Here is a 27,769-nt window from a genome sequence, read left to right as displayed (position 1 = left end):
AACACGCAAGGAAAGTCGTTTCGTTTATCTTCAACACAAATTTGCTATCAAATTCGATATATTAGTTCAACTTCTTAGTCGGATTTCATTTTTGTATTATTATAAATGTTCACGTGAAACATTTGGGTAGCAATGTCAAGGCGAATATGGATCGTAGGATGAAATTCGCATAGGCAGATATTTAGCAGACTACGTTTACAGCTTGTATTTGATGTGAAGCTAATACTCACGTGTTTGTAGTTTTACCTTTCAGTCTTGCAAAGGCTGGGATTAGGCTTCAGGATGAACGAAGAGAAGTCAGAGCAAATTAGAAGCGTTTTGGAAAAGGTTTTTAAACATTCGGATTTTAGAACAAATCTACAAAGAGAAGCTATAGAAGCGGTTGTCATAGGTGGGTTTACGCAACAGTACAACGACAACGCTATGACTGATAACACATTGTGCTGACGTTGAACCTTGTGTTTCTGCATTCATATCAGTTAGCATTAAATCATAAAACGACCAATTAAGATATACTTATATGAAATCAGGTTCTTTAACATTCTTTAATTGTCACTTTCATAAATGTTTTTCGGCGGGTGATTTTCTCCAATATTAGCACTTAGCCTGTTAAAAACATTCCAAATTGTTTTAATCATTGAGGACCTAGAATAGATTCTGCCACCTCAGTAAAACATTCTATGGAATATTCAGACTACAGAAGCAAAAAAAAAAATGTTTTTACTCAAGAATATTTCACTTATACAAAGGCGGCCCAGCCAGCATCATAGTGATAGCAAGAGTCGGGGAAACCCACGACCATTTGCAGTTTATTGCCAGACCTTCCCACATACAGCCAGAGAAGTTTAAATGTACAAGTGTTCCTGGATCATCCATAAATCTGACCATTGGGATATCATAAAGTGGTACAGTGATATGGACAATGTATAAAACATTGTTAAAATGAAGACTAAATATATTAAGCCTTGTTAGTTTATGCTTTGAAGTAGATTTTATAGAATACCCTAAATGACCTAAAAATTCAACTACAAAACGGCATTTTTGGACTCAAATAAATGTCATGAGATATTACTGCCGGTGTTAAAATTTACAATTGCCCAGTAGAATATCGTCCTACTTTCCAAACACTTTTCTAAAATCAATAAAACACCCAGAATCTGGAAAAATTAGCTCTTAGTCATGGACTAAATTTTAGGTCATCTAGGGTATGTATGTCTATATCTTTGCATAGGTGTAACTCTAGGCAAACTTGTTCATACATATGTAAATACTGTACAGTTAAAGCCTGTGCAGTGCAGTTGATTAGTTTAAAAATTTGCACCAAAAGTGGCAGAAAGCACCAAACACTTAACAGAGCCTTGTATCTCTCTATCTCTCTCTCTGTCTCTCTCTCTCTGTCTCTCTCTCACTCTGTCTCTCTCTCTCTCTCTCTATATATATATATATATGTATATGTATAACTTTGTACTGATTAATGCTTCATGTAATTTTTTTTTCTTTTTTAATAACCTGTGTGACTCCCAAGTGGTTATGTGAGTGAATAGTAGGCCTCAAGGAAGATCATTACTGTCATATTGACTGAGTTTGTTACCTTCTGAAAATAAAGGTATTATTATTATACAATTGTCCACTTAACCTTTTTCATTGCAGGTAAGTTTGATGCATTTATCTCCATGCCAACAGGGGCTGGCAAGTCACTATGTTACCAATTACCAGCAGTTCTGGCTGGTGGGATATCCTTGGTTGTCTCCCCGTTGATCGCTCTGATGCAAGATCAGCTAACTAGTTTACAGGAACTAAACATTCCAGCAGAGACTGTCAATTCGAAAATGACCGTCGAGGAAAGAAAGCGAGTATTTTCAGACTTGAACTCTGACAATCCGAAAACACGGCTGCTGTACATAACACCTGAACTGGCAGCTCAGCAATATTTTCAAGCTCTGGTCACAAACTTACAAAAGAGAAAGATTCTTAAGTATTTTATTGTGGATGAAGCTCATTGTGTTTCACAGTGGGGACACGATTTTCGCCCTGACTACCTCAAACTGGGCTTTCTACGTGAGAAGATGGCGGACGTGGTCTGTGTGGCTCTCACGGCCACAGCCACACCCCAAGTGGTTGATGATATTAAAACGTCACTAAAATTGACACGGCCTGTGTTGACGTTTAAGTCTAGTTCCTTCAGGAATAATCTCTTCTACGAAATCGTTCTAAAAGAATCTCTGCGGGATCCAGTAGATGATCTGAAGAAATTTGCAGAGAAATGTTTGGGAGGACTGGCTGACGATGGGAACTGGGTAAACAATTTCAGTCTGTCTCAAACTCATACTACATATTATCATGTTTTCATAATGGAAAACATTGAAGGAAAGTGAACCATGGCTAAGTTGTTGCGGTATCAAGATATGGGTTCAAACCCACTTTTGGGCAGTGAATTTGTACATAGTAGCACTGTTACTGTTGGTATGGCCATTCTTATTAACTAACATTTGTTGCATGTGTTTTATTTTCAAAGTCAGATGAAAGTAAAATGTTAATTTCTGGTGCTCAGATGAAAGTATAATATTAGAACGTTAGCTGAGGCCTGAAATTTTTATAACCCTGTCAACTTACCGCTTTGCAAGAACATGTACATGTGATGCTGCATTAGCAGTCTAAGCTGCATAAATTCTGACAATTTAGAGTGTGTGTTTAAATCCAGTGCTTTATGCTATGAGGTTTGCTATTTATGATTGGCCAAATTAACATTTAATTGAGAATTATCGATTTAGTGATCTGGATAAATCATTTATATGGATAAATCATTTTCGATTAAATGTAAGTTCGGCCCCCACTATCTGCATGTTTGCACTATTGATTGTGGTAAGTGGGAAGGTCTTTCAACATCCTGCGGATGGTCGTGGGTTTCCCCAGGGATCTGCCCGGTTTCCTCCCACCATAATGCTGTCCGCCATGGTATAAGTGAAATATTCTCGAGTACGGCGTAAAACATCAATCAAATAAATAAATAAATATTGATTGTGCCTTGTTAACCTGACTGCTGTCAGACATGTACACATACATTATATGTGTGGGCACATCTATGATTGACTTTTTATCAATGATTGCTTCGAAATGTCATTCATGAGGTGCATTTTCAATACCAGCTTTGGACTAAGAATTTATTGATTCAACAGCTCCAATTATTCGTTCATGCTTTCAGTACAGTAAGGGATCGAAAGCACTATTAGACTCACTTGTGCTTTCTTATGGTCATTTTATTCGTTTGCAAGTCAGTGAGTAACTTGCCAAAAACCAGCGGTTTTCTCCACTCACTTAGGTTTTTAACCACCATATATATGTACATGAAAGTGAAAACTTCTTTTATGGCATTAAACAACATGCCATCAGTCATTTAAGTATTTGTCTGCATTGAAATCAAAATAAATTATATACATGTGTATCTTGTTTGTTAACAGAATCAGTATGGCTGTGGAATCATCTATTGTCGCACTCGAGAAGCCTGCACGGAGTTAGCTGGACGATTAAGTAACAAGGGTATACCCTGCAAACCTTACCACGCTGGCCTGAAGGCTTCGGACCGATCAGCCACCCAGACGGACTGGATGGAGGGGCGGGTACCCGTCATAGCTGCCACCATCAGCTTCGGAATGGGCGTAGATAAGGCTAATGTCAGGTACACGTGCTAGGCAGTGGATTTGTTTAATTTTTGAACCTCAGGATTAAGTTAATCATTTTACCTTATCTGAGAGTTCTGTTTTAGGCTTTCAATTCTTTTTAAGCAGAAGGCTGTCATGGAAAAATGGTCAGTTATCTGACAGAGGATTAAGTGAAGTAAACTAGATGATTTTGATGTGTGGTTATAAGGTTGGATGATATCGTACTGAGAAAATGTAAGGTTCAGCATGTGGGCTAAAAAGGAACTTTTGTAAGCTTACTTTTTGGGCAGATGCAGTAGGTTGTAAATTTTAGTATTTGAGTCCTGGTCCATTTATCATTATTGATTCATAAGTCAGGCACACCTGTTTTCAAAAAAAGTGTTTGTGTTTGGGATTGTTGATCGAAAGGGATTTGTCACCTTGACATCCAGAACTTGGCATGCACCTGTTTTCCATTGATTTTTTTTTCACTTCTTTTTTTTCTTTCCATGGTGTAGTTGATGGTGTTAAATCCTCAGGGGGCTGTCTTGTTAATCGGCTAATAATTTTAAGCATTAAAAATAAAAAGATGCACATATCAAGTTTAATAAGCACTCATGTACATATTATACATTAAAAGCTGAGGAAGTAGTGAATGTAGAAATGTTTATCTTACCCATTAAAGTTCTTAAGAGGATTTCATAGGCCGGGCTATGTAAACAAGCACTATTTCTCTGTATTACCTAAATTTTCTTGAAATAATAATACATTCATGTTGTGAGCCATTCTACTTATTCAGCCTGAAAATCTTCATTTGTCAGCCCTGTAATGCAGGTAGTGAATTCCATTTGAGGGCTGACTGGTTAAATTTTTGTGTTTATTTGAGGGCTGACTGGTTAGATTTTTGTGTTTATTTTAAGCCTGACTGGTTAGTTTTTTGTGTTTATTTGAGGGCTGACTGATTAGATTTTTGTGTTTATTTGAGGGCTGACTGGTTAGATTTTTGTGTTTATTTTAAGCCTGACTGGTTAGTTTTTTGTGTTTATTTGAGGGCTGACTGATTAGATTTTTGTGTTTGTTTGAGAGCTGACTGGTTAGATTTTTGTGTTATTTGAGGGATGACTGGTTAGATTTTTGTGTTTATTTGAGGGCTGACTGGTTAGACTTTGTTGTTTTGTTGAGGGCTGACAGGTTAGACTTTTTTTCTTTGTCTGAGGACTGACTCATTTAACTTTTTGGGTTATTTGAGTGCTAACTGGCTACTTTTTAGCTCCCCAGAACGAAGTAAGGAGAGGTGTTTTGAGAGTGGGATTACATGCTGTCAGTGTCAGCGTTCCAGTTCAGTTAAAGTTTGGCCAATCATAGGGTTGCAGTGGCCCAGTTTCCCATTACCCATAGAACACAGACAGCCAATATTTTGATCTGCACATCAAAGACCAAGGAAGTTTTTATCTCGTAGCTCAACATTTCCTCAGCCATTCACAGGGCTGCAGTTGCCACTTATGGAACATGGATTGCGAAATGCATCTCAAAGACCTCTGGAGTACATTGATATATAAACTCCCCATATAGTCATTTACCACCACAATGATTTACAACTCCATATAAATATATGCAACCACTGCTCTGCATTCCTTATGCATACAACACAGTCATAGTCATTATAATAATTTTCCTATTAGAGAGTAATATCTGTGTATGACAGCGTTAATCATTCTGCTATTTTTGGGGGGCTCGGAGGTCAATATTTGAGCATATCACATGACAAACATTGTTCAGTTTTATGAACTGCTCAATCAGGAGAGCTACTGGTATTCTCTGAATGCCTTGTTTGTTTATCTGAGGGCTGACTGGTTAGACTTTTTGTTTATCTGAGGGCTGACTGGTTAGACTTTTTTGTTTATCTGAGGGCTGACTGGTTAGACTTTTTGTTTATCTGAGGGCTGACTGGTTAGACTTTTTTGTTTATCTGAGGGCTGACTGGTTAGACTTTTTTGTTTATCTGAGGGCTGACTGGTTAGACTTTTTTGTTTATCTGAGGGCTGACTGGTTAGACTTTTGTTTATCTGAGGGCTGACTGGTTAGACTTTTTTGTTTATCTGCAGGCTGACTGGTTAGACTTTTTTGTTTATCTGAGGGCTGACTGGTTAGACTTTTGTGTTTATCTGAGGGCTGACTGGTTAGACTTTTTTGTTTATCAGAGGGCTGACTGATTAGACCTCTTGTTTGGCAGATCCTATCACTTTTAGCTGACTTACGAAATATTGGTAATAGTCTGCTTTATGTAGATAGGCTACATACATGTACTCCAAGGTCATTGAAATTCCTTGATATTCCTAATCACATTCAATGCTTTTATAGTAAAAACATAAGTAAATTTATTTATGAATATATAAGGATGGTAGTGTGAGACTATTTCATAAGCGAGTGCTTGGGGGTTTAACGTCGTACTTGACTGTTTTTATTCATATGATGACGAAGGAATCCTTAGAGTGCATGTAATGTGGACAGATTTCCACCGCTCTTTTATCTAGTGCTGCTTCACTGAGATGACTTACTGAAGAGAAGTAAGCCACCTTGCCTGAACCATTATACTGATACGGGTCAGCCAGTTGTTGCACTATCCTCGTCATGCTGAATGCCAAGCGAGGAAGTTACAACTTCTTCTTTTAAAGTCTTAGGTGTGACTTGACCCAGGATTGACCCTGGATCTACCGCTCCCGAAGCAGACACTCTACCAACTCTGCTATCGAGACTGTTTTCTTTCATAAGTTGTAGTAGCTCTAGTCAGATGTGATTCTGTGACATTGTTGTTGCTGTTTGAGCTCTATATGACAGGCCGACTTTGTTTTTCATGAACCTCATGTGTTTTCTATTCCTACTCTGTCTTTGTCTTGTACAATTGCACCAAGCCAAGGTGGCGTTTGTGCCAGCGTCCATCAAAATTTGGTGATTTCTGTGAACATTGTGTGCTTGCCATTTTACCATTTTCCATTTGGCCACGATCCTGTGCCAATATCTGATGATAATTTTGAAACTGCGTTTTCATATTTTTGTTCTGATGTTTCCCGATAACTCAGACTGTTCTCATGTCATTGTCTGATGATAATGTTGTGACTGTTCTGCTTCCAGGTTCGTAGCTCACTGGACAGTTCCGAAGTCCATGGCGGGGTACTACCAGGAGTCGGGTCGAGCAGGCAGGGACAGACAATCCTCATTCTGTCGCATGTACTACTCCCAGCAGGAGAGAAACACTGTGGCATTCCTCTTGAAAAAAGAGGCCAACAGACCAAATGTTAGTTATAAGCTAAAAGAGTCAGCATTTTAGAAGTCTCACGAGTTCATGAAGATAAGGGGGGGGGGGGGGGGCATAAGCTAATGGGGCTAAAAGACATCATTTAACAGAAGTTGCTAACTGCACTGTTTTTGATCTTACAGACCTGACTACACAAGATGTATATTTAGTGTAGCAAATGCTGTAAAATCATGCCTTTTAGCCACTTTAGTTTACGAGAGCCCCCACCCTGTCTTGGCCTTATGAACTTGTGAGACTCCTGAAATTTTGATTCAGCTTCTTCTATATTATTGACAAATATATTCCTAATGTAACTTGTTTTAATCCTTGAACAACAAAGACATTTCTGTATGACTTTTGAGAAGTTGACAATTAATGGTGCTGCCCAACAGTTGTCATTGACCCACCGCTCGGCTGTTTTTGTGAAAGGCAGACTTTTGAATGAACTGAAGTCATATTGTTGACATGGAAGCAAAATAACTTCCTAAATCACAACTTTTCTAGATTGTGTCTGGTTAAAACTGTTTAATTAGCGTAAGACAAATAATTCTTCTAGACCACATCCATACACAATCTATTTTAGATTTTTCATTACGTGTGATGGAAGAGTATTTTTTCTAATGATTGTGTTGATAATTTGTTTTTGTATTTTAATAGAAAAATCCAGCTGTTGCAAAAGCAAGAGCTAAGGCATCCCAGGATGCTCTTGACGCCTTGGTTAAGTTTTGCGAGGAACCAAAGTAAGTTAGCTCTAAATATCTACACAGCCATGATGTCTGGTTATAAAGTTAGATTCAAGCCTCAGTAAATTGGCTTAAAATTAATTTGTTTTAATTGAATTTTACACTCAGTGTGTGAAGAATGTAGCTGTGAGTTCAAGTCCAGGGCACGCTGCCTTCCTCTCCAGCCATGCCTGGGAAGGTCATCCAGCAACCTCTGGATGGTCATGGGTTTTCCCCGCCAGGTTCTGCTTGGTTTCCACTCACCATAATGCCGGCCGCCGTCATCTAAATGACCTCATCTTGATTATGTCATAAAGCACCAATTAAGTAAATAAAAATAAAATAAGTGTGGTAAGTTTTAAAAAAAAAAATTAGAATGAAGTTGTTTATCTGGTTCATATACATCAGTAGTGGTAGATTTTCCTCCCTATTTACAGATGCTCAGCCGACTGTTAGATATTACCTTATATGCATCGGTTTTCCCCACAGATGTCGTCACTGGGCCATAGCCTGCTACTTTGGAGATGAGAAGCCTAATTGTAACAAGTCGTGTGACGTTTGTGCATTTCCAAAACGTGTGTCGCAGTTAGTGGACGACCTGCAGAAAGGCGTATTTGTCAAAAACGGCAGGTACGGGGGCGGTGGTTTTATGATGGTATCTGATGACCCAGACCCTGAGCTGTACGGAGGTGGGCGCAAAGGCCAGAAACGGTGAGGTTAAGTCATGATACCAAGAGGGGATTAGTCATTCAAAATGTGACCCAATTCAGGGCGTCAAGCTAGTCATGCATATCCAGTGAGTTCATTGATGACATAATTTCAGAAAAATATATATATAAAATAGAGGTTTATCAAGACATTTAAAAACATATCTCAAAAAGGATAAAAAATTTCCATATTTCCTGCCATAACTTTCTTATATGTTCGAAATAGAGGTTTATTAAGACATATAAAGCATGTCTCAAAAAAAAAATTGCATAACTTTCTTCAGCACTCTTAAAAGCATAGTGTGTATCCTTTAACTATTGATTTGTAATTAGGTTTGGAGGGGCGGAGAAACGTTATGACTGAGTGGTTAAAGTGCTTACCTGGCCACAAGACATGTTGGTTTAATACCATTCTGTGACAGGGAAGCTCTAAAGTTCCAGTCGTTTTCATGACCTTGGTGGCAATTAAGGTTTGGCGATGCTGTCCTGTGTGATCTTACATGAAGTTCACCAAAGGCTTCGTGCCTTTGACCAGTATGTTGTGTATGATACATGGGAAAGTTTGCTAGTTCCTGGGCAAAGGTTGTTGGTTTACTTGCAATACTCCAGCTTCTTTCATCTGTAAAACTACCTGCATATATGTACCTCCCTGCATATAGGGTAGATGGTTGTAATCTTATAAGAAGACCCTATCCCTGGTGTTTAGACCTGGGGAGTGACTTTCATTTACATGTAATAGCTTTTATTCCGACAGAGAGTTAGAGCAGTATGATAATAGTGACGAAGAAGGCCCAGATTATGAGGCAAGAGAGAAATTAGCCAGAGAGAGGCTGATCCGTGCCCAGTTCAAGAAAAGGAAAGCTGTAAGTGACACATATTATAGTATATACTGTTTTACGCACATAGTTCTACATGGGTTGAGTGATAAAAATAAAGAAAACGATACATGGGTTCAGTGATAAAAATAAAGAAAACAAGGCATCGCTTATTTTGATCCTTATGCTGTTGTCTTTGTCTTGTGACTAACCACTTTTATTTCAAATACATGTAATATGTGTGGTATACAGTAGAATGTTCAGATATGTGGGAGCCTAGTAGTTTACAGGTAAAAGTTGCTACCTTGTCTCTGTATTTGTTTACAAACACATGCTGTTTATTTCAGCATAATTTGAGTTTGATATAATGATCACACTTCTTGGTGGAGTCTTTTTAGTTTTACATTATTAATACAAATAAGTCTGAAAAAAAATTTACTTCATTTTTCCCTTTTTTTTTCACAGGGACGTGCTCCTGCGCCAAGAGAGGAACAGTTTGTACCTCCAAGTTTTACCTGCCCACTGATAGAAGCATCCAGTCAGAAAATACCCAAACTAACAGTAAAGGTTAGTATTGTACCTCCAAGTTTTGCCTGTCCACTGATACAGGCATCCAGTCAGAAAATACCCAAACTAACAGTAAAGTTTAGTGTGGTACCTCCAAGTTTTGCCTGTCCACTAATTCAGGCATCCAGTTAGAAAATACCCAAACTTACAGTAAAGGTTAGTGTTGTACCTCCAAGTTTTGCCTGTCCACTGATACAGGCATCCAGTCAGAAAATACCCAAACTTACAGTAAAGGTTAGTGTTGTACCTCCAAGTTTTGCCTGTCCACTGATACAGGCATCCAGTAAGAAAATACCCAAACTTACAATAAAGGTTAGTGTTGTACCTCCAAAGTTTTACCTGTCCACTGATTGAGCCATCCAGTAAGAAAACACCCAAACTTACTGTTTGAGATGGTTGCAAGTAGCCTGGCTGGTACTGTACCCTTTGTACACTATGTTCACCAATTGTGGAAAGAAAATTTCCTTTTTTTATGTTGAAGAAAACATAAAAGTTTTCATGAAAGAGTCCAAAATGTTAGCAGTGAATGTGGTTTTAAATATTTGTTTGATTTTTCTTTAAAGAGGATGAAAGACACGTGAAAATACTTGTAACTTCTGTTTGGTGGGTATTTGGGACCACCTCTTGGTATCTATTGTCTTTACGTAATAATGTTATAAATGAGCATGTAACACATGGTTAACAAATTTATTAGTTAGAATTTGGTCTTTTCAGCTAACAAGTGTGTTCAACCTGGATTTTGATCATATTTATATTTTTAATATATTCATAAATATTATAATTCAGATTAAATGCATGTGGGGAGCCTTAGTGGCAAAGGTAGTTAGCACACCAGCATGGCACAATGACCCAGGAGCCTCTCATCAGTGCTGTGAGTCCAGCTCATGTTGGCTGCATGTACCACTCCGGCCATATGTGGGAAGGTCTGTCAACATCCTGCAGATCGTTGTGGGTTTCCTCTGGGTTTTGCCTGGTTTTCTTGCAGCATAATGATGTGTTAGTAAAATAGTCTTGAGTATGGAGAAAAACACCATTCAGATCAATAAATAACTGCATGTGTTTGGTTATAAACAACAAATTTAGATTCAAATAAATTATTAGGCATGCATCACATTTTAATCTCGGAATATTTTTCCTGTGACAAATTATCCGTCTGGTTTGACCATTGATTTCGTGCGCATATCAAGTTGTGCCATCATTCTGTGTGGCCAAAATGTAACCTTTCAAGAACATAGTATGTTTTTTCCAAATGTGGTAATGATCAAAGCAATGTTCAATAAAACATCAGTAAAACAAACAGAGAGAATGATTTCAGGCCAGGGAGCACTGTCTGCAGATGATCGACGAAGCTCTCAGTAAGAATGTGAAGGAGGTGTTCAAAGAGTACCCTAACAAACTACTGGCCTTACTGGACGATGTCAGACCACGGGCTTTAGAGCTGGAGCACCAGGCCTTAACCACCTGCAAACTGGCCAATAGCTACAAGGCTACCATCATGAAGACTGTGGGAGAGATTCGCAAATTGTCCACGCTGTCTGAGCTCCACCCGGCCCTAGTGCCGAAACCCTCCAGTGGCACTTTGGAGGACATGGAAGACAGAGTGCCAAGTCCTGTGACTTGTGAAAAGGCATCTTCTTTTGTCACAGCAGGACAGTTACTGGAGGAAAAGACGGCCTGTAGCAAGAAAGAAACGAAGTCCATGTTTGTTAAAGCTTCCCAACTAGTCAACAACACAACCACCAAGGTTGAGGCAAATTGTTTAAAAGGTCATAAGATTGATTCACTTAAATCAGAAAGTTTTAAGACTGATACTCTCAAATCAAAAAGTTTTAAGACTGATACTCTTACATCTGAAAGTTTCAAGACTCATTCGTTTAAACCAGGAGACTCAAAAGGTGAACCAAAGGTATCCAGGACAGTTCATTCCATGGAGAAAAAGATGGAGAAAGGCAGAAATAATAAGCCCAGTACATCGAAAAGTTGTGTCCGGTTCAATAGCAATCAGCCAAAAATTAAATATTTCTTTGAAAATGAAGCCGAGAAAGGTGATAAATCAGAGGAAGTGAAACCTGTGAAGTTGAATTCTGTCCAAGAGACACACATTGGTGACAAATCTGCGAAAGGTTCAAGTAGCCATTCGAGAAGTGGTAATGAGGATAAGAAAAGGAAAAGTGATGTCAGGCCGAGTAGTTATTCTGCTGGCAGTAAAGGTGCTTCATCCAAACAGGTGAGTGTACAGGTCAAGGGATGTTACGGGAAAGAAACATGTTCTGCTTCCCAACTAAAGCAGTTTTTGTGACACAATTGTGATAAACTGTAAGAGCATATAAGACAGGGTGGGGTGTCATGTGAGTGTGTCATCAGCATGGTGTTACAGGTAGTCAGCACTATACATACATCAGCAGTGAGATTAGTTTGATAGAAGGTCTTGCCCTTGTGGTATGGCAAAAATAATGTTTGCAAGTGTTGTATGTAGGCGGCGGATCCGTGGGACCTTGGGGGTTGGGCTGAAGCCCCCCTCCTGAAATTAAAGTGGGTAGGCTCAGGTATACTAAGGGGTACTACTTTTGCTGCTTCAGCACCTGCTCACCAAATTTTATAACGTTCCGGCGCACTAATTGTAAGTTAATGTTCCGCATTCCCCTTCCTAAATATAATTTCAAAAGAAAGGGTAGTCCAGGGAAGCAGGTGTTGGTTCAATCCCAGCCTTGGACAGAGAGTTTTCAGATTCCCTTGTCCTTGCTGTATTGGTGGCACTAGTGGACAGCACTTGTATGTCGCTTAAGTTGGCTTTACATGAAGTTCGTGGGATAACACTTGCCTTTCACAGATATAATTCAGCTTTGTGTGGATGAAAATGTGTGTCACATGTGGGGAAGTTTGTCAGTTGTCTACCTTGGCATATGGCTTAGCCCAGTTTCCATCACTGATGACATTGTCTACGTCGTACATCAAGTGTGGAATGTGACGTAATGCAGAATGTTTACTTTGTACAAGAAGAAGGTACACATCTGCCATTGTACATGTGTTTATGGATTGATGTGTTTATTTATCGGTTCATATTCACATGCAGGTGTACAAAATTAGCCAGGTGAAGAATTTTGTCATTGTGTTGCAATCTTCAGTACAGAATTATTCATATGCCTTTATGATGAAGGATAACTTGTGGATAGTATGACAGTTGCTGTTATAAGACTAATTTTGTAGAAAAGAAGTGAAGTTTAAGGGATACAGAACAGTTGAATCCAAAATGAAAAGTTTATAATAAGATGTCTCTGTTATTTAGCGTTATTTTTTTAAATGTGTTTTTATGCAATGTTTCTTTGACAGGCTAAACAACCTACAGCAGTTGCGAAGTTTTTTGAAAAACCCAAAGCATCATCAGAAGAAGCTCCAAACGTTACAGCTCAGCCGGCTGGGAATGGTCTGAGAAGTGCAGCTGACCTCATTGTGAAATATCTTAACCCGTACTACAAACAGGGCAGGTTTGCTTCCAAGGTAAGTCTCTGTTTGTCAGGTTAGCCATTTTGAACTGATGTATTAAACCAAAACAAGATCTAACTTCAAACCGGGTAACTCTTGAGTGCAGTGTAAAACACCAGTCAAATAAATTAGCAACATGTACACTATACATGTATCAAAAAAAATTTCATTGTTTTGCGGGAAAAATATTTTTAGATATTAATGTGTTTGAGGGCCATTGATGGGTCACTTGCAGGAAGTGTTGCTACTTGCATGAACACTTGCTATAGCCAAACAGGTGTTAACTAGTGAGGTTACACGTACACGTAACATGCCCCAGTCTGGCTTTTAAAAGATCAGCTGAATCTTCACGTCTTTAGATCTGTGACATTCTTGGCACTGGACGGCGGTATTTATCTTCACTTATATCTAGAGTACAGTAATGAACCCCAACAGAATAAAAAGATTCATGTTTTATTTCCATGCAGGAGTTGTTCAAGTCCCTGGCAAGGACAATGTCTCACCATCTGGGAAGCTCTGCTAATGGAACCCTCAATCCTAGCACATGTATGTATCTCTGTTAATTCAGTGTGAAGCAATGTAAACCATGATGATCTTGATGTCTATGTACATAGTCAGCTCTAGAGGAGGGCATACCCCTGCTCATACTGTTTGTGGAGCCATAGTGACGATAAGCGTCCGGCAACCATGTGTGGCCTCTTGCGTAGTCTGATGTTCATTGAAGTCCATTTGGCTGCTACCATTGTGGTGCATATTAGTGTCTCACACATGAGAAAGTTTGTCAGTAACTTACCAAAAGTTAGTGGTTTATGCTAGGCATACTGGTTTCCTCCATCCATAAAACTGGCCGCCAACATACACTTTCAGTGTAGCATTGAAAAAAGAAAAAACAATCAAATGAATGTATAAATCTGGAGCTGGACCATTGCTTCATGGTTAAGATGCTAACTTGCCTGTGAATCCCGACACATATGGTGTTGGTTCAGCCCCTGCCTGGGACACAGAGTTTTTAGACTTCCCTGTCCTTCCTGTTCTTGGGGTATTGGTTGCCAAGTACGCTTTAGTGGAGAGCACTTTAGTTGTACAGCGCTTTAGTTGGCCTAACATGACGTTCATCTATAACACTGGCCTTTCACAGGTGTAATTCAGCTTTCAGAGGGTGAAAATGTGTGTCACATGTGGGAAAGTTTGTTAGTTATTTGCCAAAGGCATGTGGCTTACCCCAGCCACTTCAGTTTCCTTCACTCATAACACTGACTTTGTCAGAGTAAAGTGTTTTTGAATAGAGCAGGTTAGCACACAAGCATTATGCAGTGACCGAGGAGCATCCCGCCAATGCGGTCGCTGTGAGTTCAGCTGCCTTCCTCTCTGACTGTACATGGGAAAGTCTGCCAGCAACTTGCGGATGGTTGTGGGTTTCCACTGAGGTCTGCCCGGTTTCCTTCCACCATAATGATGGCCGCGGTCGTATGGGTGATATATTCTTGAGTATGGCGTAAAACACTAATCAAGTAAATAAGTAAATAAATCATTCAATCAGAATGAATCATTGGGATTCATATTGAGGTATTAAAGTAGGCAAACTGTGATGTAATTGGACATAATGCAGAATGTTAATGTATTCAGTTCGGATATGTCTTGAGATAAAGACAACTCCTGCGTTCAGTATTATCTTGTGAAAAAGAATAAGACTTTTTCTTCTGAACTTCACTGTCGAAGGAAATCGGTGTGGGTAATGAAAATAGAAACACATCATGAATGAATCAAAATGGAGTCATAATTAATTTGCTTATCCATACTGCAGTAAGAGAAATTTCACAAAGGTGAAGTTGTTTTCCTCCCTCCACAATGATCATGTGTATGAAATGTTTTTACCTTTCATATGAAAACACTGTGAATAAAATGAAAAATTCAATAATTCATAGACGGGTCTCAGGTTAGAATGCCTCTCATTTTCCATTTTCCATATCGTTAAGAAGTAATTTTGAGCTAAAATATTAATATGCCTGTTTCTTAATCCGGTCGTTTAATGTAAAGTTCAAATGTGTCTCATGTGCAAGCATCATGTCCTGAATTGATTTTAGATAATCTAGGAACGGAGAGTCAAGTGCATGCGTGCACAAAGAGGACACACACTGGTTAGACAACTCTAGTAGTAGACACACAAAAGCACAAAGTATTGTCAGCCTGAATAAATAATATCACTCTGAATAAATACCATCACTCTGAATAAATACCATCAGCCAAAGCGTCATATTGAATTTGTTAAGCTGCGGTTTGAAGAGTAAGAATGTAATGGACTTCTATACTTTTGTCAAGCTGATAATCATCTGGTTTTAGCACTACTTGGAAGTCTGTTATACACATATATTAAACATTGCTTTTCTGTTCTGTTTGCAGTGAAAGATGGGGCTAAAAAACTGGTGCACGACTTCTTCAAAATCTGTGTGAAAGTGAAGACAGAGGGTGATGTCAAGAAAACAGGGTCTATCCGTTTGTGACAAAAGAGGCCTATATCAGGCATCACAAGCCAAATGAAGTCTGTGACAAAATTCCTTACTGTGCAATTCCAGATCATGCAAACCGTACAGTCAATTTTGCAACAGTATAAGACACATAATACATGAAAGTGCATGTTGATTGCAAAGTGTAGTTTGAATACCGATGGAAGTGAACCATGGCTGAATGAACAAGGTGCTTGACATGCAACTTCTATGACAAATGAGGGGCTGGTTGTTGGACAAGGAATTTGTAGGTTCCCACACTCTTAGTGTTAGGGCTTTGTAGACAAGAAGTGGTCAACGACGTTTTTCTGTTTGCGCAACACAACTTTTATCCATCAATGTTGGAGTGCTTATCCATATGTCACACGTGGCTAAGTTTGTCCGTAAGTTTCTAAAGATGAGTGGTTTACTTTGTGAATTCCAGAGGTCTTTTGTCTTTTATAAATCTTACCGCTATCATGTAAGTGAAAAATTCTTGAGAGTGCCATTAAACAACAATGAAATGCATGTAAATAAATGTAAATTTTGATTTGTAAAAAAAGTCTTCATGACAGAATTGAAAAGTAACTATGTTACATGTATTAAATACATAAATAATCTTTTGTGCATATTCACTTGTATGGTCTGACTTTGACTATATGGTCACACCTCACTACTGAAAGTGGAAGAAAACAACAGTTAAGTCAACTTTATCAAGAACTACCTTCATTTCATAGTTATTTATTTGTTTATTGTTTTTTTCTTTTTATAATTTTTTTTTTAGATCTTGGGTGGAGGTGTCACGTCTGGTGTCTTCGTCATGATATTTCATTGGCGAAAAGTGACACTTTAGCGGCATGTCCTAAACTGGCGCTGCCATACGAAGACACAGTCTATGTACACACACCTAACGACCCCTCGTTGTCATATGAAGGAAAATGGTTAACTATGACGTTACACCCCAGGCATACATATATACAAATTATAGATTTCTTGTTTATTGTGTCAGTTATATTGGAAATTAGACTGCGTTGTAGAACAGAAAAATGGTGTTGCTGTTTGATGCTTCATAAATGGTGTCGTGAGAGGCAAGTCATGTTTACACAAACCAATTTCATTTCGGATTACAGGTACTTTTATCTGTACTTGTTTATAAAAGTACATGGTATCAGATGTACGGAGAGATAAACACTCATATGTCTGTGGGCTGACGTGGTTAGTAAATAGGCTGGAATGTGTGTAGCAAAATGACCTGAAAATTGTATTTTTAGAAGCAAATAAATGGCATAAAAATTACTTTTTGAACTGAAACTCACATTTTCGTATAGGAGATCATCTCATCCAAAGATACATACATGTATACCTGCAAACACCTTTCTGTGATCAGTAGAGCTTGCAGAATCTGGTAAAAGGTGAAACTTGGTCAAGGGTGAAATTGGAAGGTCATTTGTCGTATGTACTGTCAGTAAGACATTCTTTACAGGAATTACACACTGTATTCTGTGATATGGAAAGTAAATAGTTGTAAATTGTTATGTTTTTTTTTTTAAAGCAATAATTCCTTCCAAGTGCATGAAACACCCAGTGATAGTGTACAGTTGGCATGGTGACCATACATTTGTTTAAGTATCAGAGCTTTTACAGAATTGTTTATTTATTACCAAGATAGAAGCATGAATAAATGAGTGTTTGTATATCGTTGTCATTTGTTTGTTTTTTTTTGCACTTTTGCACTGATTGGCTGAGAAAAGTCTAGATTGCCTTAGTACAGACCACTGTCCCCATAATGGACTCTCACTGGCTCTGGTGGTTGAAGTGCTAGCTTGTTGTGACACAAGGTGGAGTGTCCATTTTGTTGAATGGCTGATACTATAATTCTTCAACCGTTTTAACCATCGCAAGGTGTTTATTCAAGCAAATTCCAAAGGCATTATTCTGTGTGGGCTGATAAAATTATATTTTATGTGATTCCCTGAAATTGGCCAATCCAACCAATGTAGTTTTCTCACCAAAATCAAATAAAAAACATGCATAAATTGCCCTAAAAGTTGTTCTTTCATATGCAAAAAGTTGAAGAATACAAATGTTGCCAAGAATAAGGTCTACGACCAGAGAGGTCAGAGGTTCAAATCCAGTGTTATGTCAGCGGGTTTGTCAAGCAGATGGCAGTATTGGTACATGTAGTTCAAGCCGATTTTGCCCACCCATAAACCTGACTGCCATCACATTAGTGAGAATTCTTGATTAAAAGACGAGATGATATAACCAGAGTTATTCAGGAAGAGTTTATTTATTTACTTATTTGATTGGTGTTTTACGCCGTACTCAAGAATATTTCACTTATACGACGGCAGCCAGCATTATGATGCGTGGAGACCGGGCAGAGCCCAGGGGAAACCCACGACCATCCGCAGGTTGCTGCTAGACCTTCCCATGTACTGCCGGAGAGGAAGCCAGCATGAGCTGGACTTCAACTCACAGCGACCGCATTGGTGAGACTCCTCAGTCATTACCCTGTGCTAGCGCGCTGACCAACTGAACCACGGAGGCCCCCTATTCAGGAAGAGAAGTGGAAACGGTCCTGAAGTGGCACAGCTATTTTCTTTGCTGCGGTGTTTGGTAAACTCAATAAATCAATTCTTAATCTGGAATTCTTACAAAGCAACCTGAAACAATGTTGCATTACTCATAAATAGAAAAAAGCCTGTGTTCTTTAGGTTATGGAGATACAAGTAACCCCATTGGTCAAAATTGATATTATGGCCGCGCTTTTGATTACGAATATTCTGAGTGTGTTGAATTTTTGCTTATTATGAACTGTGAAATCTTGTGCAAGCAACGCACAAAGACAAAAAGTTATGCTATTCCTGTTGGATACTTTATTTAAGCACAAATACCTTTGATCTGGTGTTGTCTTTTCTTTTAAGGCATTAAACACAAGTCAAAAATAAGAAAAAATCTCTTAGTCATTCAACAATGAGGCTGAGTGTATGGTAATCTGTGTCTAACAGGCTGTGACTTTACCATGGGAGGTCTCCGGTCCATACATTATAAGATGAGGTGGCTTGGGCCACTGCCTCCATCCATGAATTCAACACACCAGTGAACCATTGTTGACTCAGAAAAATCAATTCAGTTAACACATCACCTGTGTTTACCTGTGTCAGTGCCTGAAAATGTAATAGCCTCATTTTAACGAACTTTGTCAGTATGTCCTGTTAGTGTACTGAAGCAGTTGCAAATTGCACCTGGCATGCTAAACATGCTGGACGTAGTGTTGAAACAGCAGTGTAATATCAAACATACATTTGGATGCACTACCTAACCATTTACATATGGTATGTACATGTAGGTTTAATGCCACTTCAGACACCACCAAAATGTGCAACCAGTATTAAACTATTCCTCTTGTAATGAAATCCATTGTGTTTCATGATACGCTACGAGCATTTACGTACGTCTAGGGAATGGTATTGCAGGTTCTGTTCTGCTGACGTCCTACATTGCTTAATTCCACTCCTGACATCCCTTTAGTCCCACTTTTGACATCCTTTTAATTCCACTTCTGACATCCCTTTAGTCCCACTTTTGACATCCTTTTAATTCCACTTCTGACATCCCTTTAATCCCACTTTTGGAATCCTTTTAATTCCACTTCTGACATCCCTTTAATCCCACTTTTGACATCCTTTTAATTCCACTTCTGACATCCCTTTAATCTCACTTCTGATATTTCAATCTCACTTCAGAGATCACTGAGGGGCCCCCGTGACTCAGTTTATTAGCGCGCTACCGCAGCGTAATGACCCAGGAGCCTCTCGCTGCCGAATGCGGTCGCTGTGAGTTCTAGTCCAGCTCATGCCGACTTTCCCTCCGGCCATATGTGGGAAGGTCTGCCAGCAACCTGTGGATGGTCATGGGTTTTGCCCGGGCTCTGCCTGGTTTCCTCCCACCATAATGCTGGCTCCCGTCGTATTAGTGAAATATTCTTGAGTGTGGCGTAAAACACCAATCAAATAAATAAATCAGAGATCACTTTAATCCCACTTCTATTTCACCAGTAATTAATTGTTTCTCTGATAACAAAATTCATTATCAATACTATCTCCCTTGCAATTGACCAAGATAGTAGAAAAACATAACAGTACAGCTTAATGTAAAACAGTTTATTACACACAGTCCTGACAAAATATAAATTTAATCCTTCTTCTATGGACAAAAATCCCTCAGGATGGTCCAAGTAAAGTCTTCTCACACAATGAATCAAATTTAGAACTGAAAATACATGTATCATAAGCAAGACTTTCCTGTTCAGTTGAATACCTGTAGGGGATGGTCAGGTGTTCTAATCTCCACTTATTATCATATGTATATCTGACACTATAAAAAGTATTCAAATTTGAAAACCCTTTGAACAGCATAAAGTACATTAGGAAGTGGTACAGCATATCAGCCATTATCAAATGTTCCAAACGTTACTGTCTGCCTTGACTGAAAATTGACGGATTTACTGAACTGCTGGGTAACACGATATTCAAGGATATATCTCTCATATGACAGCAGCGACATGTAGTTCACAAGTGCAGGCAACTCGAGGGCCTGGAGTAAACCACTGACCTATGGCAATTTAATGATAAACTTTCCAACATGGTGTGTGTAAATTTTTACCTACAGAGCAAGTTGCAGGGGTGTGCCATATTGGTGGATGTTTTGGATCACCAAGGATTTCATGTAAGACCACATTACTGATTTGTGAGCACTGTTGACAGCTTTAATATAGCCATGAAGGTCCTGAGAAAAGATAGGCAAGGGAATCCTGCAAATCATATGTGTTAGACTGGGACTGCATCAAAGCTTCATGTACGTGTGTGATTGAAAGATCAGCATCTTAACCACAAAGCCACATAGAAAACATAACAAATATGACAATGTATGACAAATATGACAAATACTGTATGACAAATATGACAAATACTGTATGACAAATATGACCATCATTATGTATACATTATGTAGAGATGTACCAAATGAAAAGCTCAAAAGACAAGCACAGTTTGGATGAACATTTTAAAATCTTGATTAGGAACTGTTCTAACTGCCTGTCCATCATAGCTTCACTGTGATAAGATCTGTGATGCTGGACGTTACCAAAGCAGCAATGAGGATTTGGTGGCAAGACAAACTGTTCAGCTATTGATCGTGCCCTTGTGACAACTGAATAATCTCACTGTGTTACAACCATCTTCTACAGTTAGCAGGTATAGATAATGTCTATAGCAAACAAACTTTCCTATCACCAATCACATCTATACGATAAATCATTCAACTATCCTCCTGTCCTATTTAAAGCAAATCATTCAGCTATTCCACAGTCCTAATAAATCATCAGGACAGCTAACCTATAGCCATCAGTCACAAGTCATGTCCATAATTAATCATCTTACCATTCCACAGTCCTATTAAATCATCAAGACAGCTAACCTATAACCATCAGTCACAAGTCATGTCCATAATTAATCATCCAACCACTCCACAGTCCTATTAAATCATCAAGACAGCCAACCTATAACCATCAGTCACAAGTCATGTCCATAATTAATCATCTTACCATCCCACAGTCCTATTAAATCATCAAGACAGCTAACCTATAACCATCAGTCACAAGTCATGTCCATAATTAATCATCCAACCACTCCACAGTCCTATTAAATCATCAGGACAGCTAACCTATAGCCATCAGTCACAAGTCATGGCCATGAATAATCATCTTACCATCCCACAGTCCTACACTTGATCATTGGTATTGTTATCATCCTACAGCCCTCAAATTGGCATCCTAAGATCCTGCCACCATAAATTACATCTATAGAGCAAATACTTAGAAAATGAGTCAAAATAGTACACTTTATATGATGACAAAAATGCGTGAATATCTGGGACGTGGATTTCAATAAAAATTGTTTTGACTCGTCGACTGAAACAATTAAATCTCATGTGGTTGGCAAGCTACGGAGATTTCATGGGTAGCAAGCAACTCCTTGAAGAAGTCAAACCTCCCTGAGGTTTGAAAAAGTGGGAGAATTTTAAAACCAAAGTTTTATATGCAGATTAGCATATTAAAAAGAGAGAAATTATGACAGCTATTTTTAAAGTCTTAAGCATGACTTAACTTTAAGTTGAACCTGGCTAATCGCTTAGTGTAGTACAAATTTTTTTTATGGCCACTGGCACATAAGAGAGTAACCTTACACAAAAAGTGGATTCTCTGAGAGGATTAAAATCAAAGACTGTCTGCTTCATATATGCAATACCGGACTAATCAGAGACAAACATATACATTACATGCTACCTAACCAGTAACATAGGGCGAAACACCCCATGTGAATTTTTACAAACACAACTCTTGCTGTTCTGCATAAGTAGGCAATAAAGAGTCCATCATAAGACAGCAAAGAAGATTTCAGAGTTCAACTCTGGCTGATCCACTCATCCTTGGGCCACGCTTTTTCTCTTTTTTCTTTTTCTTCTCCAATTTTATCTGCTTTTTGGCATCTAAACGTTTGGCAATCTCTTCTTCTTGAAGCTACAAAACAAAAATCAAGTATGGATTGAGGGATGGGGCAACATCAGCGATCAAAATAAAAGGATCACCTGATTTCTTAAATACACCTTTCAGTTGATACTTAAAATATATGTTTGTTTTTTTTTTCTTTTAATGCATACTCAAGAAATTTTCATTTGTTTGTTAGATTTATGGGTGGAGGAAATTGAGAAGACTTTGCCAAGAGTCGCCTGAAAGCTGCAACAAACAAGAAGCAGACAGAAAAATTGAACACACAACTTCATTGCATGTCAAGAATAGTCTGAGATTGTTCTGACGTTTGGTTTGGCAAAACGTTTGTTCAGCCAAGGATGGCACCAAGCCAACGTCAGAGCATGCCCCATTTAAAAACCTGATGCAGTTGCCCTGGCAGTTTATCACTGCATTTGGGACAAAAATTACCCTTCAACTACGTCTCCACGACCCGAAGCTTGCAGACACTTATGTCCGTTATCTGTTGATTTATTGCAAACACAGCGTCGATCAGTTATTCCCAAGGGTCCAAGAGTCATTTCTGATGCTCAAAGCGAACAGCTGTACTTACAGCCTTGACATATTTAACAAAGGTAGGCAATTGCATCAGGTTTCTAAATAGAACGCACTCTGACGGCGGTTTGATGCCATCACTGGCTGAACAAGATTTTGCCAGGTTAAAGATAGGCAGAACTTCCAGAGGATGTCATTAATCCCCATGGTGAGGACTCCTGAAAGTAATTACCAGTACCTTCAAATTTTCCTCTGTAAATGGATTGATGTACAACCTGTCTCTCTCTATCAGGTTCAACTCTTGAGACATCTAAAAAAAAAAAAAAAGGAAGGGAGATAACCCAGGTTTAAAGACAAAACAAAACAAGATATGATGCAGTACGTAGTAAAGCGTGGCATTGCAAATAAGTGCTCTGTGGTCCCGGGCTAAAAAACAAAACTTTGACATATACAGTATTAAAATACGTACTATGATACGATAACATATTGTTGTATGTACATCCATAGAACATACATCTTTAGGTACTTAACATATACGCTGGTATGTATGCATGTATGCTTGAGTTTTATTTATTTATTTATTTATTTGATTGGTGTTTTACGCCGTACTCAAGAATATTTCACTTATACGACGGCGGCCAGCATTATGGTGGGAGGAAACCGGGCAGAGCCCAGGGGAAACCCACAACCATCTGCAGGTTGCTGGCAGACCTTCCCACTTACGGCCAAAGAGGAAGCCAGCATGAGCTGGACTTGAACTCAAAGCGACCGCATTGGTGAGAGGCTTCTGGGTCATCACGCTGCGCTAGCGCGCTAACAGACTGAGCCAAGGAGGCCCACCTGCTTGAGTTTTACGTCATACTTAATAATTTTTCAGTCATATAATGATGTGGAGTCATTAGGCATGTGTAAATATACTGTGTCTTCTTGTGTTTTCACGCTGCCGAAGTCCTGCCTCCAGTAACTATGATGCTGTCCTCTAACCTCTCACTGTGGTGCGCCAAGCAAGGCAGCAACACATACCATTTTTTCCATCTTCGGTATAGCCCGACGCAGTTTTGATCCCGGGTCTCCCAACTTTGAGGCGGATGCTGTTACCATTATGCCCCCAAGTCTGGTCAATGTAATAATACTTGACCAAATTTCAGCATATTAAATGTACTGTGTGTGCAATTTTAGACACATGCTGTTTGCATGGTCTGAATTGGTTAGATATTCTTTTATTTTCAACTAACTTATTTTCAAGAAGCGATTCACGGTCACAATAAATAAGACATCCACTGCTATTATTTGCAATGAATTTGATAGTGTTTACATCTGATCACTTCATGTTGCATGTAGTCTCATGTAGTCTTCCATGTGAACAAAAAAAAAATCAAATGGACACATTCTCTGCAGAAAGAATCAAATGAATTTTACTTTTTAACCTTAACACTGATGGATATGCATCTTAATAAACTGTTTTTTTTCTTAGCAAACACCAATTCAGATATAATTTTTTTCCATTTTAAATAATTGCAAATTCTCTCAACTGAAATGGTTTTTGTCTATAATCATTTAATTATTTTCTCCCAAAAATCCAACAAGCATTACACACAATTCTGAATATAATCCTGTTACTAAAGGACAGCACATAACATTGAAACCATGGACCTTCCCTTTGCTTCCCCTCTCCCCCATTTCCCAACACACCAATTCCCAGGCTCATACACACATCCTTCACCCATACCAGGTTAAGAAGCATGGCGCTGGCACTGGACATCTCAAAGACCTGTGTCTGGTTACAGAACCAAACACCCCAGGCTATCAGCTCCTGCCACTCACGGTTCTTATCGTACAGGCTGTGAACAATATCTGGGAGACGTAAAGCTAGGTCACCAAACATGGCCGTGTTCTCCATCACCTTAGAGACAGCTACAATGAAAGTTTGGGATGGATTAATGATTAAATACTTTACTCAATCTGCATCACAATAATTTGTCTTAACTGGTGGAAAATTTATTCAACAATAGTGGGTTTTGCAATATACATGTGGAGGAAACCAGATTGCCTAGAGTAAGCCACCCACATTTGGCAAACAAATGACACAATTTTTCCCATGGAACACAGACTTTTATTTTTATTCTACAATCTTAATTGTAGGTGGAAAGTATGTGAACTTCAAAGAACATCATGAAAAACCACTTAATCAATTTTTGAAAGAACATAAAGGTATCATTTCGTTCAATATAAGCATTTGTTTTGCTTTTACAATCTGGAAGAAATAACACACACAGGCAAACAAAATATCTCTTTTCATAGCAATAAATTTTTCCTAGGACACTGAGACCATGTACATCTTTGTTGTACAGCATATCTTGATTTCATGCCAGATATGCAATTGTTTTCACATTCAAAATCTGGAAGACAGTTGGTTTTATGGGTGGAGATTGCCTGCAGTATAAAACCAATGTCTTTGGCAAATAAATGATATACTTCACCACATGTAACACACATAGATTTTTACTGATAGAGCAAGATGAATGTGCATTCCACAAAGCTCAAAACTTCCATAACTGCCCAAACTGCCTGTCCATGCTGCTTCATCATCATAAGATCTTTGATGTGGGGCATTTCTGTAACAGCGATGAAGATTTTGTGGCTAGAGAAATTGTACAGCCAGTTATCATACACCAGTGATAACTGAATCATACAACTCCATATAACTGACACACTTGACAACATGTAAAACACAGATTTTTATTGACACTGTAAGTTGAATGTGTGTTCCATATTGATGGAAAGTAAGTGAACTCCTATAAACTTCATGTAAGATCGCCCAATACAGAAGTAACACAGCTTACACTTGTCTCGTCATAACATTAATCATGTGATTACCTTCACGGACATGGGTCTCTTCTGGGTATGGGTCACCAGGTACAAATCCCCACTGGGTCACATTGACTTTGGCCTCAGCAAGTACCTGTCAATATCCAAAAATTTACTGCTACCGGTACTTCATACAAAAAATGCAAGAATATTTCAACCTATTGTCTAACCACATTTTTTTTTAGAAGTAAAGAAATCCAGAAACAATAAGCTATGAGTTGGTTTTAAAAATACCTCCCCATTTGAATCAGAGATTTTTCACTGCATTCCAGCCGTATGTGGGAAAGTTTGGCAGACCTGTGGATGGTCATGGGCTTCCCCTGTGCTCTGAAAGGTTTCCTCCCACCACAATGCTGGCCATGATCGTATAAGTCAAATATTCTTGAGTACGGCGTAAAACAGAGTTGGATTAAACAGACTGATAATTGTGCACTACATCATACTGTATATTTATATGATATTATTTTTGAGTAACATATAAGCCACTGAAGGCCAAAGAAAAATCTGACACATCCTTGTGGGTACATAATTAAACCAATCTTTTCCAAGTCTATAGGCCATGATAACTGTAGAGTATGATCAGTAATGTAATTAACACTAATTCCCAGAAATATAACCCATCTCATTCAACTTATGCTTCACACAAGAATGACAACCAGTTTAGAAATTTAATATTTTCTTACCTTCATCAATTGCTTTATAACAATATCTGCTAGCTGGTAACGTTGTTCGTATTTACCATACGCTTGCATGTTTTTGACTGCTTCCAACTGCACTGCTCTGTTTTGTTCAAAAACTTTCATGTCTTTGTAATGCAGTTAAAGAATGTGTTAGTCCAGATTAGAGATTACACCTCATATCAATTTTTTTTTTGATTTTACCTTTAATACAATCTTTAACTTCAAGTAGTAGTAATCTTTTAATTCAAATCTCTTTAAAACAAAGTCTTTGGGTTAATGTATATTTATTCATGGTAGCTTTAAAATATTCCTCCAGAATGATGTGAACCCATCTGAGCTCTTGAGAGCCATAGGCTATTTGATTGTACAGGTTTCAATGGTTCATATATTCTGGTTCAAGCTGCATGGGGAGTGAGAACAATTTTGCTTCTCTACATCTTCCAATGTTACTTAAATAAATGTATTCACACATACATGTTATCGCTCAGATTTTAGGGAAAACAAAACACAGATCATTAATTTACTCAAACCAGTCAGATTCCTTTTAAACTTATTTCATCTAAGTTTAAATGAAATTATACATAATACCGGTACGTGTTGCTTTTCATCCGGATGTTGTGCTCTGTAATATGGTATTATATACAAGGTCTAATAAAGTGGAAAGTTCAGCAAGTCTGGATGTGTTCAAGAACTATTTCGATGTTGCTTTGTTGAAGCCAGCTCTTTGTCAACACTTCTTAACAGTAGGCCTATATATGTAGGCTCCTATACCATAAAATGAGTATTTTTATTTACTTATTCACTCAATTATTTTCGACTGTTTCTTTAACGCCATAGTCAAGAATTTATCGATGGCAGCCTGTTTCATTGGTGGGGGAATTAATGAATGGAATGCCTTATATTTCGCAAGCATAAAAATACCATCTGTACATTTTTAATTTGGTACCTGTAATATCTTTTTCAGATCTTGACAAGCAAATGACTGGCACAAAAAGGATACACATTTGCCATGATGATACTGGTATTTTACCGGACGTTTCACCTGTAGATTTCTGAGTGTCAGTCTGTTCAGTAATCTTTTCAGTTTCACTCGTTTTACTGTCACGTGTTTCGGATGATTTTGTCTGATCCACATGAGCTACGGTTTGATCTTCGCTGAAAACGGTCTGTAAAAGTAAAACAGCGATGACCGTAACATGAAAAGCATTTAGACTTAGATTCCCCATTTCTGCATCACTCCATATCTGTTACAACATCGCTGTGGTATCGGCAAGGAGTCGTCAGTTTGCCGATAAATAAAATTATATGATGTCGAGTTGTTTAGAACTGTTTTGAAGTCCACGTGTCGGGAAATACCCTTCCCGTCAACCCTTAGTTGTTGTATTCTTCCTGTTACCGACTGGTATCGTTGATTGCAACGTACC

The 27,769-nt window shown here is 38.5% G+C and overlaps 2 protein-coding genes across 2 annotated transcripts; one reads left to right on the top strand and one right to left on the bottom strand.

Annotated features, from left to right (window-relative positions):
* Positions 1–274: 274 nt before the first annotated feature.
* LOC135472649 (ATP-dependent DNA helicase Q5-like) lies at positions 275–15,976 on the top strand. Its single transcript, XM_064752254.1, has 11 exons — positions 275–391; positions 1,651–2,297; positions 3,459–3,676; positions 6,771–6,933; positions 7,591–7,673; positions 8,145–8,366; positions 9,117–9,225; positions 9,643–9,744; positions 11,060–11,971; positions 13,075–13,242; positions 15,628–15,976. The coding sequence occupies exons 1-11, from the start codon at positions 283–285 to the stop codon at positions 15,628–15,630; spliced, it is 2,736 nt and encodes a 911-aa protein (XP_064608324.1). The 5' UTR covers positions 275–282; the 3' UTR covers positions 15,631–15,976.
* A 6,084-nt stretch (positions 15,977–22,060) lies between these two features.
* LOC135474121 (coiled-coil domain-containing protein 134-like) lies at positions 22,061–27,587 on the bottom strand. The gene is made up of 6 exons (XM_064754139.1): positions 27,346–27,587; positions 26,349–26,470; positions 25,675–25,759; positions 24,527–24,711; positions 23,036–23,107; positions 22,061–22,293 (listed from the first exon to the last, which is right to left on the bottom strand). The coding sequence occupies exons 1-6, from the start codon at positions 27,569–27,571 to the stop codon at positions 22,171–22,173; spliced, it is 813 nt and encodes a 270-aa protein (XP_064610209.1). The 5' UTR covers positions 27,572–27,587; the 3' UTR covers positions 22,061–22,170.
* Positions 27,588–27,769: the final 182 nt, after the last annotated feature.

The sequence above is a fragment of the Liolophura sinensis genome, chromosome 8, assembly GCF_032854445.1.
Source record: "Liolophura sinensis isolate JHLJ2023 chromosome 8, CUHK_Ljap_v2, whole genome shotgun sequence".
Classification (NCBI taxonomy): Eukaryota; Metazoa; Mollusca; class Polyplacophora; order Chitonida; family Chitonidae; genus Liolophura; species Liolophura sinensis.
This window is presented reverse-complemented; position numbering and strand designations above follow the sequence as displayed.

Excerpts from the sequence above, each read along its gene's own strand:
- LOC135472649 (XM_064752254.1), top strand. The coding sequence starts at position 283 with ATGAACGAAGAGAAGTCAGAGCAAATTAGAAGCGTTTTGGAAAAGGTT. Across the intron at positions 6,934-7,590 it reads AAGAGGCCAACAGACCAAAT|AAAAATCCAGCTGTTGCAAA; the intron begins GTTAGTTATAAG and ends GTATTTTAATAG. Across the intron at positions 7,674-8,144 it reads AAGTTTTGCGAGGAACCAAA|ATGTCGTCACTGGGCCATAG; the intron begins GTAAGTTAGCTC and ends TTTTCCCCACAG.
- LOC135474121 (XM_064754139.1), bottom strand. The coding sequence starts at position 27,571 with ATGGGGAATCTAAGTCTAAATGCTTTTCATGTTACGGTCATCGCTGTT. Across the intron at positions 25,760-26,348 it reads TTATAAAGCAATTGATGAAG|GTACTTGCTGAGGCCAAAGT; the intron begins GTAAGAAAATAT and ends GGATATTGACAG. Across the intron at positions 22,294-23,035 it reads TTACAGAGGAAAATTTGAAG|CTTCAAGAAGAAGAGATTGC; the intron begins GTACTGGTAATT and ends TTTGTTTTGTAG.